The sequence below is a fragment of the Protomyctophum bolini genome, assembly GCF_963924005.1.
Source record: "Protomyctophum bolini genome assembly, chromosome: 1".
Classification (NCBI taxonomy): domain Eukaryota; kingdom Metazoa; phylum Chordata; class Actinopteri; order Myctophiformes; family Myctophidae; genus Protomyctophum; species Protomyctophum bolini.
The window spans coordinates 16640885-16667946 of NC_137862.1; the positions used below are offsets into that span (position 1 = coordinate 16640885).

General features: G+C 44.0%; 1 protein-coding gene across 1 annotated transcript in view; it reads right to left on the bottom strand.

Moving 5' to 3' along the window:
• Positions 1 to 9092: 9092 nt before the first annotated feature.
• The window catches only part of hcn4 (hyperpolarization activated cyclic nucleotide-gated potassium channel 4), a gene marked incomplete at both ends in the record, with an annotated part of 153250 nt that continues 135280 nt past the window's right edge, over positions 9093 to 27062 (bottom strand). Inside the window, 2 exons of the mRNA XM_080769617.1 lie at positions 9093 to 11236; positions 15416 to 15580. Of these exons, the coding sequence (XP_080625743.1) occupies positions 9093 to 11236; positions 15416 to 15580 (2309 nt within the window). The remainder of the gene's footprint in view (positions 11237 to 15415; positions 15581 to 27062) is intronic.

Genomic DNA, 27062 nt, shown 5'->3' on the forward strand with positions numbered 1-27062 from the left:
AGAGAGAAAGAGACAATTCTAAAATAAAATGTAAAACTATTCATCTGTACCTGATACGAAGGTTGTCATAATATTCTTAACATCAGATTAAGTGACATTATAGTACAAAGAAGCATCAGTTTAGAGATACCTTTTGTCCTCCAGTACATTATGTGCCCGTACTGTTGTTTCCACATTATTAACCCATTTCAACCTGGTGTCCCTAGCCTTGGTACCCGGGCTTTTATTTACGTTCGCATTTGGCTCGAAAAGAAAAGCCTGCGGAAACCCATTGGAAAATCTGGCATTATAGCAAGTGGGAGTCAACCTGTATTTCGCTAACCGATAAGCAATTACAGTGCAGAGGGTCGTCGCTCCAAATGTGGTGACGTCGGTGTTCTCCGCTTTGTTCTACCGGGGAGGGGAGGGGAGGCGCTCTGTTTTTGCCGTTTTCAAAAAGCGACAACGAAAAATATGTATTAACTTTAAAGGCATCGTATTCGTATGTAACTTTGCCCTGTGTTTACAAAAGAAAACAATAAATACATATTTTACCAATCATTTCCCTCTATAGCAGCAGTCATGATTCATCACCATACCTTATTTGCCCCCACTGGACTGTGGAATCACTCAAACACCTATAAATAGTAATACATTTCCTGGGGCCTGCGTCATTTTGCGTTGGGGGAAGACACCCGTGACAAATAAATAAATAAATAAGTGCTTAGAGGATTTGTCAGAAAACACATTTACTGTATGTGGAATGGTTATTTTTGAAAAATATAGACCAGCGATAGATTGCATATACAGAGTATGAGTTTAAGTGGCTACTGGCTAAGTGGTTGAGTGATTGAAGACCGTGAAGAGCGTTCCGTTGCAGGACTTTTTGATTGACATCCCATCCCCCTACAGAACCATCCCCCACTTCCTAACCTACACATTTCCACACATATAATAAGCATAATACAGTTGGCAGCCGCTGCCATCAACCAACTGAAGAAAACAATAATTAACAACGCTGCGAAAGGGAACAGCCATAATGAGATGCAACGCTATAGCCGAGTTAGCTGTAACCTGCAAGTATAGACGATCACTCCGTATATTTTCTAATGTGATAATTGTCTTTAAAAGTAGTAGTTCGCCTCACATTTCTGAAGCAATAATGTGACGACCGGGTTGTCGGTCAATAAGAGACTATACCGGAGACTCCGCCACTCAGGAATGCGAGGACAAACAAAAATCAAGGCTTCAAAATATGTATTTTGGGGGTTAATGGCACGCTCATGCACACCACTGCTACACGGCAAGCCTAAACTGGGCCAAATCCGTGATTATCATGTCCATGCTGCCCGGCAGCCCACATTGAGGGTTAAAATCACACCGTTCGTCGTGTTATTCTACCTCACTGGAACAGGGATAAAATAGGTCAGTTGCATTAGACGCCGGGATAAACAGAGCCTTTAACCACATCGCAATTTCCACATTTCATCCAATCACTCCGTGCATGGAATGCTGTCTGTCATACAGTACTATTGTACACCTGCCTCTCCGCTGCCAGCATATTTCGTGTGAAATGTGTGTCACCCTCAAAGTATAAGGGTGAATTTGTGAGTATGAATGGATAATGAGGATGTCTGTAAACACGTTCCTTTTTTTTACCCGGCTCCTCTCCGGGCTCAGAGAAATTGCAGGTTCGCTCCTGCCACGGTTTCATCTAATCCCTCAATCAGCACAGATGATTTCATTACAGCATTGCACTGGGGGATTCACCAGCACACATTCATGGGCGAGCAGGAGGACGATGCAAACGGAAGAGGGAAGGCTGAGATTAGGTAGTGGAATTGGATTAGGTCCAAACGGCAGTGGTGGAAAAAGTACTCACACGAATACTGCAATGTAGGCCTAGAAAATACTCTGTTACAAGTAAGGTCCAGAAATAAAATGTACTTGAAGTATATACAGGCTTACTCATTGTGCAGAATGTCCCCCTTCTACACGCTTGCAATGCGTCACATCATGACACGTTGTGAGCTTGGAGATCTGCTATTTTCAAATAGCTAAAATGTGTAAATAGGGCTGAAGTGGTATTATGTTTTTGTAATAATTAGTAACTACATTTTTCAAATAATTGTAGTGGAGTAAAAGTACAATATTTGTATCTGAGATGTAATGGTAGAAGTAGAGTAGAAGTAAAAGTAAATACCTCAAAAGTGTACTTAAGTAAATGTACTTGTTTACTTATCACTGCCAAACGGGGCCAAATTAATGGGGACAAATGTATATGAATATGTATATATATCTTCAGTTTAACATTTAACCACAGAAACCCTCAACATCCTCCATGCTTTGCCTGCTCTTTATTCCCTCTACAAACACCTAATCGAAAATAGACGATCTATATACAAGCCTTTGACAATGAGACAGAGAATAAGAACACAATTCTATCTGTCTTTTAAATCACCACCCTCACTATCACCAAACTAAAGTGAAATACTCCAGACATGCTGCATTGCTCCTATGAGTCCTGACCTACATTGTGATAGTATTGACACAGATACGTCTGCGTTAGCTTTGTTTAAAAGTGAAAATACAACAAGGAGGACATTGCAGAACAAGCGCGAAGACCAGATACCTAATATCTCCCTCCCTTGGCCAATGGACGATTCACCTTTGAATGAGCGGCAAGTGTTTGTTTTCACAAACATCCCCACTACATTTCAAATCTAGTTGGTTAAATTGTTGGGCTCACAGATCAGGAAATCCCGGAGCGGGTACTTGATAAACCTTCACCTGGCATTCGTCATTCCCCAGGGTTATTATTATTATTATTATTATTATTCCCCAGGGTTATTGGTTACTGACCAATAACCAACTTATAACCAACTTTATACAGATGTATGGTTTTCCTCAAATTGCGGGATTATTACAAGAGTCAAGTTTATGAAATTTGGTTCAAAATACCATAATAAATCGCTTTACAGCAAACAGTGTCTAGGAAAAGATGACATGTTGGAGGCTTGGAGCCGGTTTCTACACAACGTCTGTAAATGGTGTCTGGCTCATCCCACCTAATTGATCCCATGCCAAGTGTCCATCTGCCCATTAAGCACTGTGGCCCCCCAGACCCACCCACCTCCGATAGGGCTCAGCGTCAGCCATCGATCCTTGCCATGGCAATGCCAAGGACCACACACGTGCGCACGGCATTTACGCTTGCACACAAACACACAGTCCGCCCACAGCTGCGAGCTACATAACAACTCAAATCCTCCCAGTCCCAATCAATAATATGCCCCATCAGCACTCGGGAACAATCATAAGGCAGGGGTGCGGTGTCGTGCCTTAAGAATCCCCCCAGAAACTAGTACCTTGTCAGTACCCCTGCTACCCCACGGGGTGTCTGTCTACTTGTCAGCCCCTATGGCTTGTTGTCCAACAGGATAATTCCCTCAATATATCAACGTCTCTTCACGTTATCGCCTTTGTCTCGGAGACCGGCTGAAAACTATCCCTCAACACAGTGACTTAATAAGGTCATACTGTGAGGAAAAAGGAATGTGACTTTTCCTTGATGTGTGTGTGGTTGTGGCAATCTGTCTGTTCAAGCCACTGAAGCCAGTAAGTGCAGGAGGGTTGGAGTGGTGCCGCTGTGTGCAAAAAACATGCAGCGATTCGCCGGTTCCTTTGAAACCTTTCCTGGGGTTGCAATATTGTGGAATGCTAGCCACGTCACTGGGACTGCACTGGATTTGGGTGTAGGCAGAATAATAATAATAATACTAATAATAATAACCTTTCTCCTCACTCACCCACCAGTGGTCTACTCTACACCAACACGGCCTGTCTGTCAGGGGCCTGTCCGCAATACGCACGCACACGCACGCACGCACACACACACGGATGGGACATAAATATTTCAGCACCACGACTGGACTGCTGGACGAAAACAAGGTGTTTAACAGCAACACGCATGCACGCACGTACGGTCGCACACACAACACACGCACAGTGACACACACACACGGAGAGGAGAGGAGGACAAGGAAGAAAGGTGAGGCCACAAGAGAAATGGGTTAGAAAGCGCTATGGTGTTGATAAAGGTGAGAAACAACCCCTGCATTGACACACCAGTAAATCAGTGTTGGAAAGTAACCAAGTAGATATACTCAAGTACTTTACTTAACACAATTCCTACCATAATCGTATATGTTACAAACCTTATCACTTGTCTGATTCACTCCGGTTAGCATATTATCGTGTTGCACTTCGTGTTGCTCTTGGTCACAGGACCCGCGATTTGTAGTTATTTTGTAGTTTCCGCGTGACAAGGGTGCCCGAAAACATGCCGGCAGGAAATGTGTTTTAAGTACAGTTTTAAGGTGCTTTTACATTAGGCCTACTGGATTATCTCTTGTAGCCTACAAAAAAAAGTACAATATTTGTCTCTTGAGAGACAAATATTGTAATTTTACTAGAATGATTGGATGATGATTTTGATGATGATTGGTTAGGCTACTACTAGTTACAGGATACAAAACATAGCCAGCTTTAACCATGCACTTCAGCCCTATTTTAACTTTGGCTATTTGAAAATAGACATTCTGCGTATCAAGAAGTATTTTTTTTTACTCTGTGCTTGTAAATTGTAACAGGGAATTTCCACATTGCAGCATTGATATTTTTACTTAAGTAAAACATTTGGGTACTTTTTTCCACCACTGCAGTAAAGCCTGACAGTATTGTGTGATCACACAATGTGACAATAGCAGATCTTGTAAATTGCTATTGTCGACTAATCGACTATACATCGTATGATGGAACATAAATAACTTAATAGTGCAATGGGCATTGTATTGTTGAACTAGACTGAGTCTGAGACTGCACTGCAGCATTATCTGACAAATAACGTTGTCTGAGGATGTCCCCATTTTACGCATAATGACAGACCCAGACAAAACAATAGCTGAATAGCTCGATACTTTGGGCTTTATTTTATTAAGCAAGTACAACAATGTACAGGAGCAGTGTACTCTCTATCCATATAATTATCATTATAATAGACATAGGTATAGGTTTCCGGCTGAATGCTCTCATTGATGTAGGTTAGGAAGCAGATTAAATTAGGCTGGGGGTTTATTATTATTATTATAATAGTTATTATTACCACCATTATTATTACCCTTATTATTATTATTATTAATATTAGTATTTTTTGTTGTTCGATTCCTTCTCTTTGTAGTGATCATACCAGTGTAGAGGAATGTAAAATTATTCTGAATACTACCGCTGCTATTCTGAGGAAATTCTTTGTTAAAAATTCATTATCCATGCATTCCATAACGTACTGGGATTCGGGGACAGCCCTATTCCCTATTGCAGTACATACTGTACGTTGGTTAGAGGCAGCTGCAAAATCTTATGAACTGGAATTCTACAATTTAGTAGAATCTCTGAGTTCAAGGGACTACACTATGATTCTTTTGATTATTTGGGCTCCCCTATGTGTTGTCTATCCCCGCAAATACCCATTTTCAAACAATCAGGGTCTCACAACGGGAAAACTGACTTACTGAGACCTGTAATCTCACAGGTCTCTCCATTTCATCTTTGGACATTGTGGGAATATAATGATTAAAAAAAGCATAAACTGGCTAAATAGCGCCACTTGCCAAATCAGGACAATGTGCTATTGTACTGTAGCTGAAAGAGCTTTATAAGGCAGAGCAAAATACTTGGACTGCATGGGTAAATCTGAGTGGTGCTTTAGAATCAAACCCTTAGAAAAACATTTGAGTAACATAAACAATATGACATTAAATATATTTTTAAATGCATGGTATACTGTAGTGTTTATAGTGAGATAGATCCATTGCATCTCTAGTCTACTATGTCAAATATCTGAAGCCATTTGCAAATAGGACTCAAATTCTATACCGTCACTCCAGGCTATCTCACCTCAGATCACCTAGGAATCTATACCAGAACTTGATTGAAATCTTGCTATACCACGCTTTTTCAGTTCTTAGCTCTGCCTTACCATTCTTACTCTCATTAAGGTAGTGAATTACAAAGGATTTAGATAACAGTCCAAATGCCCATATGAAACAACACAAACATCTACATTAAAACTTGTAGGAATCAGTGAGGGTCTAACCTTCACAAGAACATTACTGGCTAATTGACAGACTGTAGGACACCTGCTTACATGCTATTTAACTGTATTTTTCAATTTGCTGTACTATTGTTCTCCAGTACAGTACATGGGGCGGTTGTTAAATATTTTCACAAGCAGTCCTTGTGTGCCTGTGTGTATTCATTTCTGTGTGTGTGCATGTATTTATCTGAGCACACCTTTCACGATGATGCTATACTGTATGTCTTGTTACCCGGTACCACTAGGGTAGGTTCTCACTAGGTTCTCAACCTTTTCAGGCCACAACCCCCCAAAATATTTGAACTGGGGACCTCCCTCCCTGACAATCACTTGGGAATAGTAGAAGTTGAGGCATTACATTTAGTTTGAGTCGGTTCCACAGATAAATATTGTGAAAATAGCCGATATATAGTACAAGCTTCAATCTTGTAGATCGACTATTTTCACTTGCTGCACAGTAGGTTGAGAACAGCAGAACACTTGCACTAGTCCAGTAATGAGAAAGCCTGGTCAGTGTGCACCTCTGTGTAAACCACCTCCATCCATGATTATGGCCTGTGAGGGACTGTGGGGTCACAGGGATGTCTCGTTAAATTAGCCTGCGAGCTGTCACTGCTGAGCGCAGTGACAGAGAGAGGAACCCAGGTGTCTGAGTGGAGCCGCGCTAGTTGAATGATTAAAGGAGTAGTAGAATATAAGCCATTTGGGGTGAACTAAGTGCAGTTTTCAGTGTTCACTCGTAGAGAAGATACTGTATGGTTCTGGGGTATTCCTCAAGCTATAGCCTATATTGCCATTTGCCAAGTACTTTTATACATGCATGATGTGTAATACCATCCTGGTAATCATAAGTGTTGGACTTAAACATATATATATATCTATTTAATATAAAAGTGGTACAATGTTTCAATCCATTGTTGGTACAATTAAAATGTATTGCTTTTTGCATCTCAAAGGGCATACATACTGCTAAGAAGGACACGATGAAAAAATAACGATGATGTCACTGGTTGCCGGGTTTCTTAACTGTATACAGCTCTCATATGAGACACGCACACACACCAAGTAGAAAAACATGATATTTTATCATGAGTAATCATGAGGACCAATTATATGAAGATAAGTTCATATAGGGATGCCGATAGCCGAGTGGTTAAGGCGGCGGCATGTACTGCTGATGCCTGACAGCGAGGCCTGGGTTTGATTCACGAGGCCGTCAGACCTTTGCTGCATGTCACTCCACTGCTCTCCCGTCTCTTCACCATGTAGTCTACTATCAATATAGGCAGAAAAAGCCTCAAGAATATCTCAAATAGAAAAAACAGTCTGGGCAAAGGAGGGACGCATATAATTCTATGAGTCTCGCATAGCCAGACAATTATTCCACAATCTCTGAATCCTATAAAAAGTCTGGAAATACACCTCTCGAAATCCGAGGCAGGAAGCTTGTCATCTGTTTTCCTTTTAAACCAACTTTAAACTTTATTTTAGAATTCCCATTTCTAATAAGCAGCATATGGTATATGCTTTGATTATAATTTTTCAAAGGACAAATTTGCACGACTGGAAAAATGCGGAAGCATGGAGGTGGCATCATATCTGCTTTCCTGTAAGTTGTTTTCAGAGCTTCCGTGCTCCAGACCGGAAGCATTCCAAAATTGTGGAAGGCAAACAGTCTGGCCACATGAGACAAATACCACACGGACTGAGGGAAACAAAAAAACTGTTTTTCAACACTTTCCCAACAATTGGGTGATTCAGATGGCAGGGATAAAACTGGCCATCACATGCGTTTAGTGGCATGGCATGAGCTTTGGAAGACAACGTTTGCTTTGTTAAGAACATGGTTGAGGACTCTGCAACAAGCCCGTCATGCGCTGTGACATCTCAGTACTGAGACACGACGGGGTGGCCCAATACAGTATGAAATAAAAAAAAATAATATTAACCACTTGAACCCTATAGCGGTGTGAACATTCAATGAAAGCAGTCGAATGTCACATTTCGACACGTGAGCAGTGATATTTAGTCTAGAGCAAAAACAGGAAAGGGCCTAGTATAGAGCCCTGGGCTGGGAGACTCCAGTCAACTAAATATAGGGTTTAAGCGGTTAATAATAATAATAATAAATGTAATAATAAATGTAATAATAATAATAATAATAATAATAATAACAATAATAATAAAACCATTAGATGAGACGGAGGCAGATTGATTTCCCAGGACAAGTCTTTTTGGTTTCTTAAATCTCCTCTCCGACCCATCCCCAGAATGTTCTGCAAAGTCTATACAGACGGATAAATAAGTACAATCTAATAGATACATCTGAGGATCAACAATATGTGATCCCATGTAGGATGGTAAAAGAGTTTGTCTGTCTTGAAGCATGTTTTTTTTTCAGCTAAAAGGTTAGATTCTGTCTTTTTTTCAGTTTTTTTTTCTCCCTTTTTTTTGCTCACCCATCTGATTTGAAACACACACAAAGCCTTTATACATGCAGGTATTAGTGCATAGGATCCTGCAGAAAAAGAACTAGTGTGTCGTCAGTCCATTGAATGGTCTGTCCCAAAACCTCATCAGATGAATTTGGCATAGTTATAGAAACAACGAAAATGTCTCTCTCTTAAGGGGATATTATTTCACACCCTCCCAGTCCCTAGGTAAATGTTAATGTATCTTTTAAATATATCTCTATCTATATATATGAATAAAAAAAAGACAGGAGAGGACAAAGCAACGAAAAACAAACAAACAAACAAAGATAAATAGTATTCTCTAGAGCTCAGTTACCTGGTTCAAGTGTTCATAGTTTTGAATCACAGTTAAAGATAATTAATTGAGAGAGAATTGGAACACAGTGAAGGCTGAACAACAGAAAGAAAAGAACACAGCTAGCCACACAGGGAGGTTGTTAATCTGCATCGCTCTCCAGAGGAGCACGAGAGGGTGTGATCAAACCTCACAAATTGGAGGGGAGTTTAGAGCGGACAGTTTGAGGTTCTAGCTCTGAGGGGCGGGCGGAAGAATCTCTCCGTGGCGGCAGAGCCGCGGAGGCCGCGGCGGGGTACTGAGTCTGGTGCGTGTGCCCGGGGGACAACTGGATGGGTGGCGGAGGCGTCATGTGCCCCGGCACCAGGCTATACGGTCTGGGTACCAGGGTGGGCGAGGAGAAGGGAGAGGGGTAGTATCCGGTGGTATCCATGGAGGTGCGAGTGGCTGGGTGGCCCAAGGCCTGGGAGACCTCCTGGGGAAGGGAGGCATGGGAGCTGGACAGCAGTTTCATGTCTACTGAGAAGCGGCCGAGTGGAGAATCTCTTCCAGCAGTGTGCGGGTGGCCAGGAAGCTGGGAGGGGAGAGAGGTCTGGGGTATGAGCAGACTGTGGGACCCTGTGGCACCGTAGGGGTCGTTGAATTGGAAAGTCCTGCCCGTCACTGGGCTCTGGACAGTGGGGCTGGGTGCCAGTGGAGTGAGACAAGGTGATGCATTGGCTGAGCCATACTGTGCCAGTGAGGCCAGGGCAGACCTCTCCAGAGACAACTGGTGAGGCAGGAAGTCAGACTGCAAGCCTGTCAGGCTAAAGTGACCCAGGGAAGACGGCGAGCCCTCAGCAGGCTGACTATGTTGCCCTCTACTGGGAGATGGTGAGCCTTGCGTAGGTGAGTGGAACAGGTTTAGGCCACTAGAAGTCCGTCCTCCGCCTGCAAACTGCTGTAAATTGCCCACCTGAGGAGGCTTGGGGAGTGGTTGGCTATGGAGCAGCTGACTGGGCATGGGGCTTGACGAACCGGTAGATATGGGGCTCACGTTACTCTGGCAACCTGGGGAACCCATAACTCCGGCTGCCATTCCACCTGAAGCCCCACTTATATGCCCAGCTGCAGCCACTCCTATATGGCTCCCTACAGCCAAAGCTGTTGACTCTGCTCTATGTCCTCCAACAACGCCTACTGATGGCTCTCCTGCTATATGAGTGCTCGTTGATGCACCAGAAGCTCCTCCCATGCATGGAACAGAAACTCGCCCTATTGATCCTCCAGGAGGCTCTCCCATTAATCCATTGGAACGCCTTTTCAGTGATCCACCAGAATCTCCTCCCATGGACCCTCCCATAGCTCCTCCCACTGATCCAGAGGACATCCCTCCCACTGACCCGCAAGAAAGCCCTCCTATTGAGCCACGGGAGGCTCTGCCCATTCTAAAGTTCTCACCGGATGGTACCGTGGCTCCAATTGTAAAGTCGTCTGCAATCCAAATACTGTCAACTCCGGCCGCCCCTCCGGTGGCCCCTTCCACAGAACGTCCAGCGGCGCCACCAGGAGACCACCCCGTGGCCCCGGCAGAGGCTCTACCTGCCCCTACACTTAGCCCCGAACTAGAGCTCCCACCTGAGGCTCCCTGGTGGAACAGGTTTGAGAGCGGAGGGGTACCGGAGCGAAATGGCTGCTGATACTGGGGCTGAGGGTGCAGCTGGGCCGTGCTACAAGGAGGGGAACCAGAGGAGGAATATGGTCCAAATGGGAATGCAGATGCCCCCGCTGCACTAGACCCAGCCTCTGCCCCTGCCCCAGCTCCAGCCACACTAGCTCCATACTGGCCTCCACTGGTCGACGCCTGCTGGCCGGAACCAGCCGTACCCGACACCGAAGCCACGTGCAGGGCCCGGAAGGCGGCCAGCAAAGGCATGTCCCCTCCAGTCCGCACTTTAGACGGGGTACTGGAAGGAGAATCCCCAGCAGAGACGGACGCTGCGGAGGGCGGAACAAATGCGGGGAACTTCTTTAGCCGGACAGGCGGGTCCTTCAGGGAGCCGAGGACGGACAGCGGAGGCCTGAAGAGCGTTGGGGGGAGGTGGGGGTGGTGGGTCAAGGCAATGGCTACCGACGTGGTGGCGGCGGCCGCTTGGAGGGGGGCCTGGATGAGGGGAGCCCAGAGGACCGACGTGGGTGAGGGAGGCGCCTGGGCCGGAGCGTTCTGCATGAGATGGGCGCAGTGGGCCATGTCTCTGTCGTGCTGCACGATCTGCTGGATGATTTCCGTCTCCCATGGTACGCCAGAGCTCAGGTCGTGTTGCACCTTGTGCTGCAGAACAGAGTTCTTCTTGCCTGCACACAATGCACGCACACAATGCATACACGCACGCACACACACAATGCATGCACGCACACAATGCATACACGCACGCACGCACACAATGCATACACGCACGCACGCACACAATGCATACACGCATGCACGCACACAATGCATACACGCATGCACGCACACAATGCATACACGCACGCACACAATGCATATACACGCACGCACGCACACAATGCATACACGCACGCACACAATGCATACACGCATGCACGCACACAATGCACAAACACACGCACACGCACGCACACACACACACACACACACACACACACGCACACACACACGCACACACACACACACAAACTCACAAACAAACACAAACAGGGAGAGAAGAATGATGAGAGCGGTGGTAAGATAGTCATCCGGGATCAGTTAGTAGCTTATCTTGCACAAAGGCATGCAGCCTGACTCTCATTGTGACTATATGATAATAAGCGGCACATTTCTCCAACAAAAGTACGAGTATTCAGCCCAAGGCTGCTGCACGATGAATATTAAAGAGTGTACGAAGGAACCGTGAACGTGTGAATCACAGACAACAACCCTTTGAATAGCATTTCACCAGACCATTTTCACCGAGGACGTAAAAAAAAAAGTTAAAGAAAAAGGAGAACATAATGTTCACATACTGTAGCTGTAATTCACAAGAGGGGAGTTCATAAGGATGGGGACGGAGTCGACGGAGATGTTAGTGAAAGGGAGAGAAGTGAGAGTGAAATGACCAAACAGGACTTAAATGGAAAGTTTGATAGCTTACGCTCCAGGCTGTGTGTGTGCCTGTTACTGTATGTGTTTGACAAGCCTCTTACCTCGGAGTCGGAGATAACAGGCACAGGTAAGAAAAACAAACAATACAGCATTGCAGCTGGAGCTTTGGGCTAAAGGCATGTGAGTCACACCAAGGGAACTGCCAGAGCTTGGCTCTATTGCATGGGGGAAGATAATGTATTCTCTGTCGTTTGCTAGTATCTCGATATGTAGAGTAGATCAAGTCAGATCAATGGATCTGCCGCAGAGATCTGTACATATTGTATATGCATGTACGTATGTATGTATTGTGTCATTTCACCCACGTGGCTAATATGAAACTAATTCCACCATAAACAAGACAGCTGGGTCTGATAACGGCAACGGCTTCCCTGTGGATGTCTGATGTCATGTTGATGACAGCACAGTGTTGATGTTAGTCTTGGCCAAATATGGAGGGATGGTGCATCTGAGATGTAGAATTCACAGTGTGAGCTGTGAAAAGATATTCCCAATGATGTGAAGAAAATGAAATCAACCTCAGGCATGCTTTTCTAATGACACAATCTTTTTTTCTTTTGATCCCTTTTAGATTCCTCCCCACACCCATCTGTGTGTTGTCCTTGACCTGTTGTTGTAACCAACTGACTCACCTGCCACTGTGAGGAGCCCCCACCGGGAGGACGTGGAGCCCCCACCGGGAGGACGTGGAGCCTCTGCCCAACATGACTCCTTGCTGACATCACCCTCCCCGCTTGGCTTCCCTAACCCGAACACAGGCTAATTGTGTTTGCATAGATGCTCGACAAAGAAAGCTGCACCACAGTGGATTTGAACCCACAACCTCCACAGTGGTGGGCAGGCCAGGCACCACTGCACCACCTGAGCGATCGAGAGAACTGACGAGATCGATTCAGAAGTTATTGAGAATCGGGAATTTAGTTTTTGGCTTATCGATCGTCTAATCGATTCCATTGTGAGCTGATGTTATTATGTCATGTCTGGAGAGTCATATCATTGAAATAAAATAATTGGCACAAACATATTTTGTTCTAATAAAGCCTTGTACTTCTTGCCAACATAATTATGCAGTTGTGCTGTGCATGTTGCTTCAATGACTGAGTGGCCTAGGCTTGAACTAATTTACCAACAGTTACCACCAATAACAGAACAGGATCGATAGTGGGATGGATTTGGATAAGGAATGGGATTGATAAACAGGATAAATAATAAGGGTATCAAAATGGATAAAGATGAACAATCCCCATCCCTAGTGCTGATGACAGGGTTAATTCACGATGCTGCTGTATCTCCATAATGCTGCTCATTCCCCCCTCCCCTCCCATCCTAAGTTACAGTAAATGCAATTAACCATGGATCAATCTCTCCATGTCCTGATATGAGGGACGGGTGGGTGATTAAGAGAGGCACCGTGTCTGTGGCCAACTCCATATCTGGACCTAAGCCCTCCATTGCGGCCACATACTGTACCTCCGGTCGGACAGCAACAGTCATATTGTAATTAATTAGCCAGTCATGGCTGCTGTGTGAAGTACTTTGTTCTGCAGGAGGGCTTAGGAACAGTGACTGTCATAATCTCCTTTGTGTGAACGGCACTTAACTGCACACACCGGAGAGAAACGCACAGTCTCAACGGAAACCCCCATCAGCCTACCAACCTCGTTTTCAAAGCAGCCATTTTCTACAGAGAGTAGCCCCCGAAGCCATTTCTACTATCTTCCATTCTAAACATAGCCTTTGATAGAAAAAAAAGAAAAAGACAGACAGAAAAAACGTGCAGGCAGCATGCAGAGAGGGTTTGAGTGATGATAGAGGCATGCCTCCCATTGTGAATTTTTCATCTGCCTGGGCTGAGCTGGGAATAGTGACAGCTACGGAGTGAATATCAATTGTATGTTTAAGTGAAGTCATGCAGGGCTTTCAGAACCTGACCCTCATACCAGAATACTTCTGAGAGACAAGAAAGATACTGCATGGCGTAATGCACGAAGCTACGTTTAGCGTTGACTAAGTAGTCAAATGCATGAATGTGTTATACTGTAGGTGCTGTCTAGTTGAAACCTCTTGTCTCTATAGTCCATTCATTATATCATTATATATAATTTGGCGGTTAATTTGAGGAATTCTAAAATGAGGGGCATTTGTAGAGGATGGGTTTAATACGGTGTCGGAGCATTTTCCTATAGCTGTAAAAGGGATTGTTACATCATTACATTTCTTTTTTCTTTGTAGGTTTTCTGAGCTCAATTGCACGCAAAAAACCCCTGAACTTTTAACATTCAGTAGTTTTCTGGCTCTCTGGCTCAAAAAGAGTCCACAAATTCCAGCAGATGTCACTGTTGAGGCCTCTTTGACTGTTTTCATTGCAGCTCAAAAGGCTTCAGAATACACAGAGAAAACACCGGAGCACAGGAAGTCCACTGAATGTTCAAAGTTCAGGTTATGTGGGTGTAATTGAGGTAATCAAACCTAAAAGAAAATAAATAAATGAAAATTAATGTCATAAAATCTTTAATAGCAGAGAAGTGTTTGAACTAGAACTCTGCGGCTGATGCAAGCTGTGTGCTGGAGCCTGGAGGTGTGAGCGTAATCAAAGCAAAGTGAATCCTCGAGGGCATTATTACACTGAGATTACCAACACTGCGTGTTCTGACTGAAAAATGCAAATAAAATGTATTTGGAAAGAGTTTATGAGGATTGTTCTTTTCATCGTTTTGGCCCTGCTTGAGCCTTGAGGCGGGATTCTACAGTGGCCTCAATACTCCAATGTAGATATACTGTACTCTGTTACAAGTAAAAGTCTAGCATTCGAAATGTACAGTGCCAAAAGTACACATAACGCGTCGCATCGCAACACGTGATCTTGATATTATTTTAATAGAACTAAGGTTAAAGGGCTAATTATAAATTATAGTTATAGAGGGCAAGTATAATGTTTAAAGCCATAATTATAAGTCATATCACCCAGGGTTCCTTTTAAGTACATTTGGATGCCAAATTGCCAATACCTTTGCACTTTTACTCAAGCACATTATTTTATTCCAGACTTTTACTTGTAACAGAGTCTATTATATTAGTATATTATATTTACTTTTCTACTTTTACTGAAGTGAATTGTGAATAATGGACTTTACTCATAACAGAGAATTTCCCTACATTGTGGGAAGCAAAGATTTAAGTTAAAAACGTTCGCTCTGAAAGAATATACAATGTTTACGACGTTTAAAAAATGGCAGATCTACAAGCTCGTAGCTTGTATGAGCTTGTAGATCTGCTATTTTCGAAATAGCTAAAAGTATAACACAATGCTTAAAAGTTTAAAACACCAAACAATTTGAATGGGTTATAAATGAATGAAAGTGTAGACCCACCGATGCGGTCGAGTCTGTCCAGGGCCACCGTCTCGAAGGCCCTCCTCATCATGGGGTACTCCTCCAGCACCTCGTTGAAGTTGTCCACCGACAGGGAGTACAGGCGGCAGTAGGTGTCTGCTCGCACGCTGGCCGTCCTCCTGCCTCGAGTCAGCAAGCAGATCTCTGTAACACACACAGTTACTTACTTACTTTATTGACACAATTGCATAAAACATTGGGTCCAAGCAATAGTCGAAAAACCCATGTATGAAAATGTTAAAAGGTACAATGGCGGAGTTGAAATCCCTGCAACATACTAGTCTGTGGAAACCAATGGCGTCACTTTGTCCATTTATTTTTTACTGTCTAGATAAAGGGTACAATGCATTCAAATATATAATAAAGAACACAGAATCACATTACTCATTGCAGAATAATTATTCATTAAAAGAGAAGACCCGCTTAAAGACCAGAGGGGACCGAGCCTTTTCCATCATAGCCCCCACATTATGGAATGCGCTCCCCCCCAATGGCAAACTGGCCCCCTCCATCGACTTTTAAATCCCACCTAAAGACCCAACTTTATACATTATCCCGGTTGAGTTATGGTCCATGTTTTGTGTCTCCGTTTTTGTATTGTTTTTACTGTGTATTTATTTTCTGTACAGTACTTTGTTAACCTTGAGTTGTAAAATGTGCTTTATAAATAAAGTGTAATGGATTGGATTAATAGGATTATACTACACGATGGTTGTTTATATTAAGATTTAGATTTTTTAGATTAGATTGGATTCAATGTATTGTCACTGCACAGACTATACAAATACTTTGACATTGAAATGATCACTTCTAGATCATTTTACCATCACTTATAGTACAACTATGGGCTGAGCCCTGTACTCCTTCATGGCAAAACCACCAGTGGTAGAAAGTAACTGTGCTTAACCCATACTGTCTTTTAAATCCTGACAGTTTTCGGAAAAAACCCATGTTTCTATGTCAGTCGTTCTCAAACATTGTCATGTCAAGGACCCCCAAATGTATATGTAATTGGCAGCCGACCCCCATCTGAAAATATGTTGTTCCAGGGACCTCCCAGAAGCAAAGATTTGAGTTAAAAACGTTATATACTAGAATTTGGCCGCCCTTAGGGCAACAGGAGCTTTCAACAGGAGCTTTCTGTTGCTCCGTGGCAGGCAGCCATGTAGCTGATCATGATGATGATGATGATGTTGAATTGCATTTTTATATCGCTTTTCCAAGTGCTCAAATCGCTTTACAATGGTTCATTCATTCATACATTATGGGAGGTGAAGACATCAAGGTTCCTCTGTTAGTGCTCACAAAGAGTGAGCTCAATATCAGATCAGCATATTTCCCTCTGATGTCCTGTGTGAGGGGGAGCTGGGGGACACGCCAGTATGTGCTGTTCGATTTGTACACCAGTCTCACATTGACACAGTACGCTGCTCAGCTGTACTATGCTCTCCATCTCCACACGTAGCCTATGAGAGCACATCTGAGACAGTGAAAAGGTTATCCTCAAATAGCCCTCGATGTAAGATGTAGTGCTGCAGCCACGCACGCACGCACGGACAGGACACGCACAACGTTTAAACTGTTAACAATAATAATTCTATACCACATTTTCGTACAGGGACTGCAAATCAATGGGCCGTACATAAGAAAAAAGAAAACCCAAGCAAAACAGATCAAAGTAATAGAGGTAAAAACATGTTTTATTTATTTTTTTGTTAAATGATGAGTTTTTGATCTTAGAGAAGCAGGCTTGTATATGCTTGTAAATAGAAGCGTGCCCATGTCCCCCTAGACCTGATGAAAAGATCTGAGTAATCAAAGTCAATTAGCGAGCGAGTCACTCGCTCTCCCCCTCTCAAATTTCAGTGAGGCGTTTACTGGTGTATTTGGTTCCATTTGTGCACTCTCAGGGTTACATATCCTTAAGGAACCCTTAGGACTCCCTAGACCCCAATTTGAGAACTAAATGTACTTTTTCCCGTTCAAAGAAAATATATATCTTTACATTTTACAGTATCTTCTGACTCCATTTATGCTAAGCAGAAAACTATATAAGTTTCAATTATTTTTGCGCAACTACAAAGATAATATGGAAGCGGCGAGGAGTTGGGAGGGACATCGACTGTATGACGGAAGCATTCGAAAACGGTGTGAGTCAACGTCTGGCAGAAACCTCTTATCTCCATATTCTAACTTTGTTTGTTTTTGTGTTTTTGTGTTTTTTTCCCCCGTAAATGCATGGCCTATACTGGACTATACACTACAGTGTCACACAAAAGCATCAAAAGTAGCACATCCACAAACTCGAAACGTGAGCTTGTAGATCTGCTATTTTTGCTACGTTCAGATTAGAATCCTGAAAAATAGCAGTTTTGGACAAAGTGGTTCAATTCAACAGAGACGTTATGTCGACCTAGGGGCCTTCCTAAAGCCTATACACTGACTGGAGCAGGGTTTATCCCCCAAAACAGCGGGGTTAACTCGCCATTGTGCAACAAGGTTATAGAAACAAAGGAACAGAATATTTGTTGTTCAATCAAAGAGGTTGCTTGCTTGCTTGCACTGAGTGTAAACAAGTTGTGTGCTTTCAGTATCCTACCAATGTTAGCCCTGGGCTCTGACTTTTCATGTGTGTGAATCCTAAACCCTGGGTTTACTCTAAGAAGCTGTGGATTAATAAGGTTAAGCTAGCCCTGGGCCCTTTAAGTAGCCTATAGGGCAGGGTTTCTCAACGTTTTTGGCTGGGGACCCCTGCAAATGCTTTGGCCATGTCTCACTTCCCCAGCATTCACCCTGTTGTTTGTTGATTAGTGTTCACGCCACTTTCTCCTTAATCGTTTTGTAAGTTGCTCTAGATGAACGCATCGGATACAGTACATGATCTAAAAACTGACAATGGAGATGTGATTATTTTTCTAGGGTTATTAAAAAAAGGTGTCCTTTCTGTAATGCAATATATGCTGCTGAGGCACTTAATGCACATTTTCAAAGCAAGAGCTATACGAGGTCTATTGTTCCTGGTCTGCTGCGTCCCGCTATAAGAAAAGAAAACACACAACATAAGCTGTACAGCTCCCACACAATGAAAACACGGCGTGTTTGTGAACATGGTTTTGAATACAAGAAATTCGAGAACACGCTCACCCGGGTCAAATCTGGCAACTATAGGTATTCCTAGTAAAACTATTGTAGTTGTTTGTTTATGCTTATCGCTCCTTTTCATGGAGCATAGGCCGTTGACTACAGTCCGCCAGAGTCCTCTATTTTGGGCCTTCTTTTCTTTTGTGTGGCCAATCTAACCCCACCTTCTTCTCTTCCACTGGTGGTAGACCCGCTCTCTGCCAGAGGTCCTTATTATGGATGGTGTCTGGCCAGCGGATGCTCAGGATCCTCCTCATGCAGGCAGCTGTTGATGAATGTTTGCACATTCATCGTTGTTGCCTTTGTTGTCCTTTTTCCGCTGGCTGATTTCTTTAGAGCTCCAAATGGTCTTAAGTTGGATGAATACGGCTCTTGCCTTGCCGATTCTGGCTCTGACATTTGCATCCGTGCTGCCCGTGACTGTCTATGACACTCATAGAGTAATAAAAGGATAGAGGCCGAACCGGAGCGACGTTGGATAGCCTTACTGGGGGCTTGATGACACTGCCTAAGTATGTGAAGGCTTTTACTTCCTCAAGTGCTGTTCCATCCAGCGTCACTGGATCTCTGTGTGTTGTGTTGACCTTGAGGACTTCTGATTTCCCTTCATGGGTGGTGAGGCCAACTTGTGATGAGGTGTCTGCCAGCACTCTTGCATCTGCTTTTGAGTATGCGAAAGCAGAGCGATGTCGTCCACGAAGTCTAGGTCATCGAGCTGTGATGTCATTGTCCACTGGATCCCGTTCCAAGTAAAACTATGCCTCAGCCTAAACTTATCCCTAACATTAAACCTCAGTAAAACAAATACAATAATGCAAGAATCGTAATATCAGATATTTGCACGTCTTCAACATCGTAATACAAACCTGTATGTGTGTGTGTGTGTGTGTGTGTGTGTGTGTGTGTGTGTGTGTGTGTGTGTGTGTGTGTGTGTGTGTGTGTGTGTGTGTGTGCGCTTGAGTGTGTAAGGAAGCGTTTGAGAGCGAGCGGAGGCTAGCATGAATTCCGCTTTGTACGTGTTGTTTGTAAGTGTGCGAGGCACTTGGCTTTACAATCGCACCGCATTAAAGCGCGCACGCTCTCTCTCTTTAAGCTTTCATCGCATCAGTCCTAGTCCTGCCTCGCCCTGTCGTCTGTGGCGCTCGCTCACTAACACATTCACATTTTTCCCTCACAAACCCATTTCCACATCATTGTGCACTCTCTTAAGCGCCGATTTAGACTTTGCCATGCGATGTCATCCAACCCAATTCCACCCCCCACTTTACAACTCCCTTTGTCTGTTTCTCACTCACTTCTACACCCTCTTAGCTGTTTGGTGCTATGTGCGTGCATGTGTGTGTGAATGAATGAAAAGCTTTATTTCGAACATTTTAAAAGTAGACAACAAAATCAACAACCAAAAAGCAATATATTAAAAAAAATACCCACAGGCAACAACAAACAATACTACAAATCACTGACATGTTCAAAAAGGATATAGGTAGAAGTATAAAACGTATCTGATCCAATCCCTTCAATTATCAGTGTCATCACTTGACGTCCATATTCGCACGTACTGTATACAAACATGGCATAAATATAAACCACAGAGAAATGAAACAGAACAATTGTGTGAATGTGCATTTGTGCTTCCGTGCACGCGTGTGCAATTGTGCATGTGCGTGCAGCACTGCATGCAGTACATGCATACATGTGTGACCAGATTTGAATGAGAGACTGCCATCGCGCAAATTCCAGCTTTTCACCAGAGAAACCCTTTTTTATTATTATTTTTTACGAGTCAATAGCACAGGCAGACTCTTCACATACTAGACTCTAGTATGTGAAGAGTCTGCCTGTGCTCTAGTAACTAGAGCATGTCTGAAATAAATGCTTAAACATGTAGCTAGGTGTAATGTTAGAGACCACAGAAGTGAACCTTTCAAGCCTGTTTTCTCAACTCGTTGTTTTCTGCAAGACATTACTAATATTATTACTATTATTAAAAAACGAAAAAAAAAAAAAATCCAATGGCAGTCTCTCAGTCAAATTTGGTCACATATAGCCCACAGCCTCAGAGAGTATAATAACTGAGCACCTCAGGAGTAAGAGACCAGTGTAGTCTACCGTTATATGCTATATATATATATATATACGTAGTATGGAATGCCATAGTTTAAAAAATACAGTAAGTGTACACCGTCTGCATTTCAGCATTGACCACACGCGAGCATATACTATAGCCTATACAGTACTTCTTGTTTGACTCTGCAGAAGACGCAAGATAAAACCTTTGCAAATGAATAAATACACCGGGCAGACTATAGTCGAGCGCTCCAGTATTTTGACACGTGCGTTTTTTGTAAAGTACTCACATTTTTTACTTAAGTAAAAGTATCAATACTGCAATGCTCAAGTAGAAGTTCGGAATTCAAAATACCAAAAGTACCAAAGTGTGCATGTGCGCGTGCGTGTGTGTGTGTGTGTGTGTGTGTGTGTGTGTGTGTGTGTGTGTGTGTGTGTGTGTGTGTGTGTGTGCGTGTGTGTGTGTCTGTGTGCGTGCGTGCGTGCGTGTGCTATATATTTTAATAATTTAAGTGATGTGAAAAGCACAGGGAGTGATGACTCATGGTGCGTGAAATAGAAAGAAGTTATATACAGTATGCATGAGTGGTTTGATGCTGGCAAGTGAGGGAGATGCACAGTATGTGTGTAAAGTACAGTATACGAACGTGATGTGCATGCGTGCGTGCGTGCATGCATGTAGAGAGAGAATAATGCACGTGCATCAGTATGCAGGCATGTTTACAATGTGCATGTGTGTATACTGTACCTTGATTACTGCACATGTGTACTGTGTACACAGTGTACACAGTACACATGCATGTTGCACCGCGCGCTATATGTAAGTCACTGTGTATATTATACAAGTGTACAGAATGATAGCTTGCATATAATATTATATTATAACACAGGTACCGGTATATTCATACTGTACTATAAGTGGGTACACCCAGGGAAATCCCGGTCTATCTCTCTTCGCACAAGGTATGTGTGTGTGTGTGTGTGTGTGTGTGTGTGTGTGTGTGTGTGTGTGTGTGTGTGTGTGTGTGTGCGTGCGTGCGTGCGTGCGTGTCCACTTTTTTGCAGCCTAGCTCCAGTAATCCCCTCTGGAGAGAGGGGAGCAGCAAAAGTCGTGGCTGTGAGTTAAATCCTCTTGTCCCATCACTTTCTGGCTGAAACCAGCACTGCCAGTGAGATGAAACACTCAAGCCAGAGAGGAGAGAGAGAGTGAGAGAGAGAGAGAGAGAGATTGGGGGGGGGGGGGGGGGGGGGGTAGCCTTCCAGGCCTCATCTCATTTCAGTGTTTCACAGGGAAGACAGGACATTTAGTCGCAGTGCCATCTGAACTCATTGTGTAGAGGGAGGTGTGAGAAAAGGAAAAAATAAAACCATGTAACACAGCCCCGCTCAGCGCTGCACAATATAGGAGATTAGCACACATGACTGCATGTTGAAGAGGCTAAATGGAAAGGAGGGGACATGCCCCCCCCCCCCCCCCCCCCCCCCCCAACCATCAGCTCAGCACACCCACACGCCAGATTGGGCAAACTTTGTCAGAATAATATTGCGGTGTCTTGTACCGAGAATGGCAAACCTACAACGTGTCGCGGCTGTGAGCTTGTGAGTCTGCTATCCTCGCCACTGTCACGCTGCGGAGCATAAATTAGGTTCCGTAGTCCTTAAGTTTACACCACTGACATTGACTAATGCAATGGTAGGCAATGTCAAGCATCTGCCATGTTTTGGCGTGCGACACAATTGTACAAAAGGGAAACATTAAAGTCGATATAACGGTGACCTTCAGCGTGTCACAGCTGACCTCTGACACGCCCTGGTCTGTTGATAGCAGCAGCACGTCGGCCTATATTTATGAAAGCTCCTTTGACTCATCTCAATGCTCCCCAAATCCTTCGTGAAATCAACAGAACCAGCTTACTTTGGAGTGAGGCTCGCTCACTCCGCATTGCTCTTTGCACAGAGTGACACAGCTAATGCTGCTGCACCATTACCTCCCTCCCTGTCCCACCATTAGCTGACTCACTATCCACTTGAGAAATTAAACTTTTGATACCGACACTTAAGGTTTTAGTGTCAGTTATAGGTGAGGTTATGTCCAAAGTGGCCGTTAATGCCAGATGCCGTTGTTCACTCACTGTGCTTATTGTGGAGAACACTGTGTTTCTCATCCATTTTCCCCCCCTGGAGCTCCATCTTGCTGTACATCTAATGAAACTGAGACCACCCCCGACATGTCCAGTCCTACTTGTCATATGGAATGACAAGTTGGACTGATATCACATTTATCGAAGATCTTTGGCGCTCCCGCAACCCCCCCTCCCAAAAAAACAACACACGTGTGTGTGTGTGTGTGTGTGTGTGTGTGTACATATATATATATATATATATATATACACGACCCATATGTATACTATGGGTCCAAACTAACTACTGCAACATCTATTCACTTCTGCAAATGCATGTGGCACGTCTCGTCTATATACAGTATACTGACTCAGAGCAGGAAGCAGCAACACACTCAAAATGTCACGATGTGGTCATTAAAATTGAATGCGAGGGCAATTAAAACTGGATGCTGCTTTGGAGCTTCGGATGCTGCATGTGCACTGTTCAGTAGTGACCTTGGTTTAGAAGAACACACATGTCAAGTGTAGTGTGTAAGAGGGTCGCACGTATGCGCACACGCACGCACGCACACACATAAGCAAGCGCGCACGCACACGGGCACACACACACACACACACGCAAGCATGCATGCACGCATGCACGCACGCACGCACGCACACGGGCACACACACACACACACACACACACACACACACGCACACACACACACACACACACACACACACACACACAGACACACACACACAAACGTGTCAGGGCTCTCGCTCTCTCACTGGAAAGCAGTGGTAGGAGTATTCACATTTTTTCCACCGCATGTTCGACCGTTGTTTCGCATGCATGTCGGTCCGTTGGTGTGTCTAATGTGTGTATACATCCTAAAGTACCCATTATGCAGAATGTCCAATTTCACAGGTTTAAAATGTATTCAATATTTGAAAATAATTTACTAATTACATTGATGGACTATATTCAAAAGGCCAAAGTGTGAATATAGGGCTGAAGTGGTTAATGTAGGTTTTGTAATAATAATTGAAATCTAGAAAGTAACTAGTAAAAAAAAAAAAGTACAATAGTTGTAGTGGAGTAAAATTTAAAGTACAACAAACTGGAAACACTGGAAAGTACATCAAAATTACAGTAGTAAAATAGTACAGTACTTGAGTAAATAAATTAGTTACTTTCCACCACTGCTGGAAAAGCCACGTCCCAGCAGTCCATTACAGTATCTCAACGTGATCTCGATAGGGTTTCAAATCCTCGATTTAGACTTCGTCATACGACGTGTGGCTCGCCCCAGAAATAGCCAATCTATAAGCAATATAGCCAATCGCATCGTAACGCATTGTGAGCTTGTAGATCGTCTATTTCCCGGCGAGCGACGACAATGCCGTACGCCAGAGCATAAATTAAGCATTTGAACGCTGCAGTCTGAATTTCCACGTTTAGAGAGAATGCAGGTAGTGTAATTATTTCAGGGGTGACTGGCTATAGTGAGTGTGTGTGTGTGGGAGAGACAGAGAAAATGTGAGAGAGAAAATGGATAAAGGGAGGAAGAGGACAGGAGAAACAGACTAATATAGAAAGACATTTTCGGTGCATGTCCGCCTCTGTACAGTACAGTACTGTGTACATAGGCATGTGTGCATCCGGAGTGTGTGAGTGCGTGTGTGTGTGTGAGTGCGTGCGTGTGTGCTTGCGTGTACGTACAGGGTATGTATGATCATTTGGGGGAAGGCAGTTTGGGTGTCAATTTCAATTTAACCCATTAAGCCCCGAAGCCGATTCTACGCATGCCTTCTAAATCAGTAGTTCTCACATTTTCAAGATTTTTCAAACATTTTCAAAAGAGCACATGTACAAGCTCGCACCCCGGCACGACCCAGCGTGCTGCAAGCTTGTATATCTGCTAGCCGATAGCCAACACAAAAAACTAAAATGTATAACGGAGACGCTGTCCCGTTTTTAATGAAAACAAAACATGCCGTTAGTCAATTCAAATGAGAAATACATCAATAAATGGTGTGTGAGGTGGTAACAGGTTATGAATATCATAATAGACGGGAACATGTGAGTTTGGAGTTGGACTTCAGGGATGACGTAACGGTAGCACTGCTGCTTCTCTCCATTAGGAAAGTGTGCAGAAAGCAAACGAACGGCTGAGCTACAATTTGTCTTTGTGAATGAATAAGGCTATGGGTATCTGTGATGAATAAATGATTGGTTGTTGGCCTTGCACCCAGCCTCGGGCAATGACCTCTCTGTTGGATACGCTCAGGCCATGATGAACGATTATCTATACACAGCGGCATAGTCTCGCCGACGATTCCGAGACAAAACACAACACGAGTTTTGTTAGAAGAATCCACACTCTCTCTTAGTGACCTACACCAAACTCAAAGGGTATTCTTTGTGAGGCGTTCGAGGCGGGCACCTCTGTTTGTGTGTAAATGTTGAGAGAGAGAGAGAGAGAGAGAGAGAGAGAGAGAGAGAGAGAGAGAGAAAGAGAGCGAGAGAAAGATAGAGAGTGGAGAGAGATGTTTTCAGTGCATATTTTGTCCCAGTATTCCTGTGTGTTGCAGGTTATAACCTAAACTATACCTATCCCCACTTCCTTGACCATGGTCCCCCAGGGGTCTACTATAGCCTACTAGAGGCCACCTCCTATTTTCCCTCTAGGCTGAAATCTGATCTATCAGCTCACAACACATCGCATCGCAAGGCTATGGCTCATTCAGTGTACTGTATGTACACGACAGCTAACAAGTAGTAGTAAAAATGTGTGTGAACGTGTGTGTGCAGCCAGGGCTGCACTGCGTCCGTGATGAAGCATCCTGTGTCCTGCAGCTCTGTTCTCACCAGGGCTGTCAACTCCCAGAGAGAAAGCAGAACAACCGCTGACACCTGCAGCCTTTTATTCCTTGTGTCACAGCGTTGTAGCGGGGAAAAGACAAAGATCTACAAACACAACGCATTTCATTGTGGGTCTGCAGCTTTTTTGGTTTTTGTGTTGTAACCATAATGTCATCCATGTTGCATCGGATCATATTACAAACTATTACTTTTGTACATAATGTCATATTGTACTGTATATCACATCTCATGTTATGTCACATGCTGTGCCACACTAGCAGTGCAAAGTCTGGCTGCGATGGCTTTTATTTTATTGTGATGTTTTCTTGCAAAATGGAGGTGTGTTGTGTGCCTCAACCAATCACAGTCTCAGCCGACCGTCCCGTGCCATTCAGTCTATGGGACCGATTGGATCTAATTGATGCGTCGCACACCGCGCGGTGGAGAGAAAGGACCAGTGCTGAAGTACGTTACATTGCTCATTTCTCAGCTCAAATGTTTAAGATGAGAACATTGTGGACTAGCAGAACCAACAGTGTCTCTGTGACGATTATCAGCTGTCCTGCATGTGCCCAGCTGGAGGAATCACACAGGTGAATTAAATCATGGGTTCAGGATTATTCCCGAAGGGATTGTGGATGTAATCACGCATTACGTTTTCATCTGACAGGAAGCAATTAAAGATTAGACTTTTGGGGACTCGTTAAGTATGTCCCATGTCTCATTATGAACACGGATACTTTTATAGGTTCGGAGGAGTTGTTTGAGGTGGTGCTGCGTCATCATCACTCAGCAATACTGAGGTATTAACTCTGTTAACGGGCTGAGCGGATTACCAGGCTAACTGCTCCCCTGACTCACAGACTCGGACGGACGGACGGACGGACGGACAGACAGACAGACGGACAGACAGACAGACAGACAGACAGACAGACAGACAGACAGACAGACAGACAGACAGACAGACAGACAGACAGACAGACAGACGGACAGACAGACAGACACCACAGCCGAGACAGTCGAGACAGTCTGAGCTGACCAGTGCAAAGAGGGAGAGAGAGAGGCTTAAGAAACAAGAGAGAGACTTAGCAAGGGCAAGAGAAGGTGAAATGAGACAGAAAGATGGTTTTCTGTGTGTGAGCTGTCACTGTGTGTGTGTGTGTGTGTGTGTGTGGGGGGGGGGGGGGGGGGGGGTTCGGGGGAGGATTTCCAATTGGGGCGGCTAAATGGAAATCGTGAAGTGGAATCATTAAAAAAATTGTAATTTCTAATCTTAAAAATAAAGAATAGCTGATCTACAAGCTCACAACATGTTATGCTACAATGCGTTGTTAGATTGCAGATCGTGCATGTGGTTTGCAACCAGACTATATAGTAATTGCCCGACTTTATTTATTCTGTGTAAACGTTTAAATTAGGGTCCCTGTGACATCATGTGGGTCAA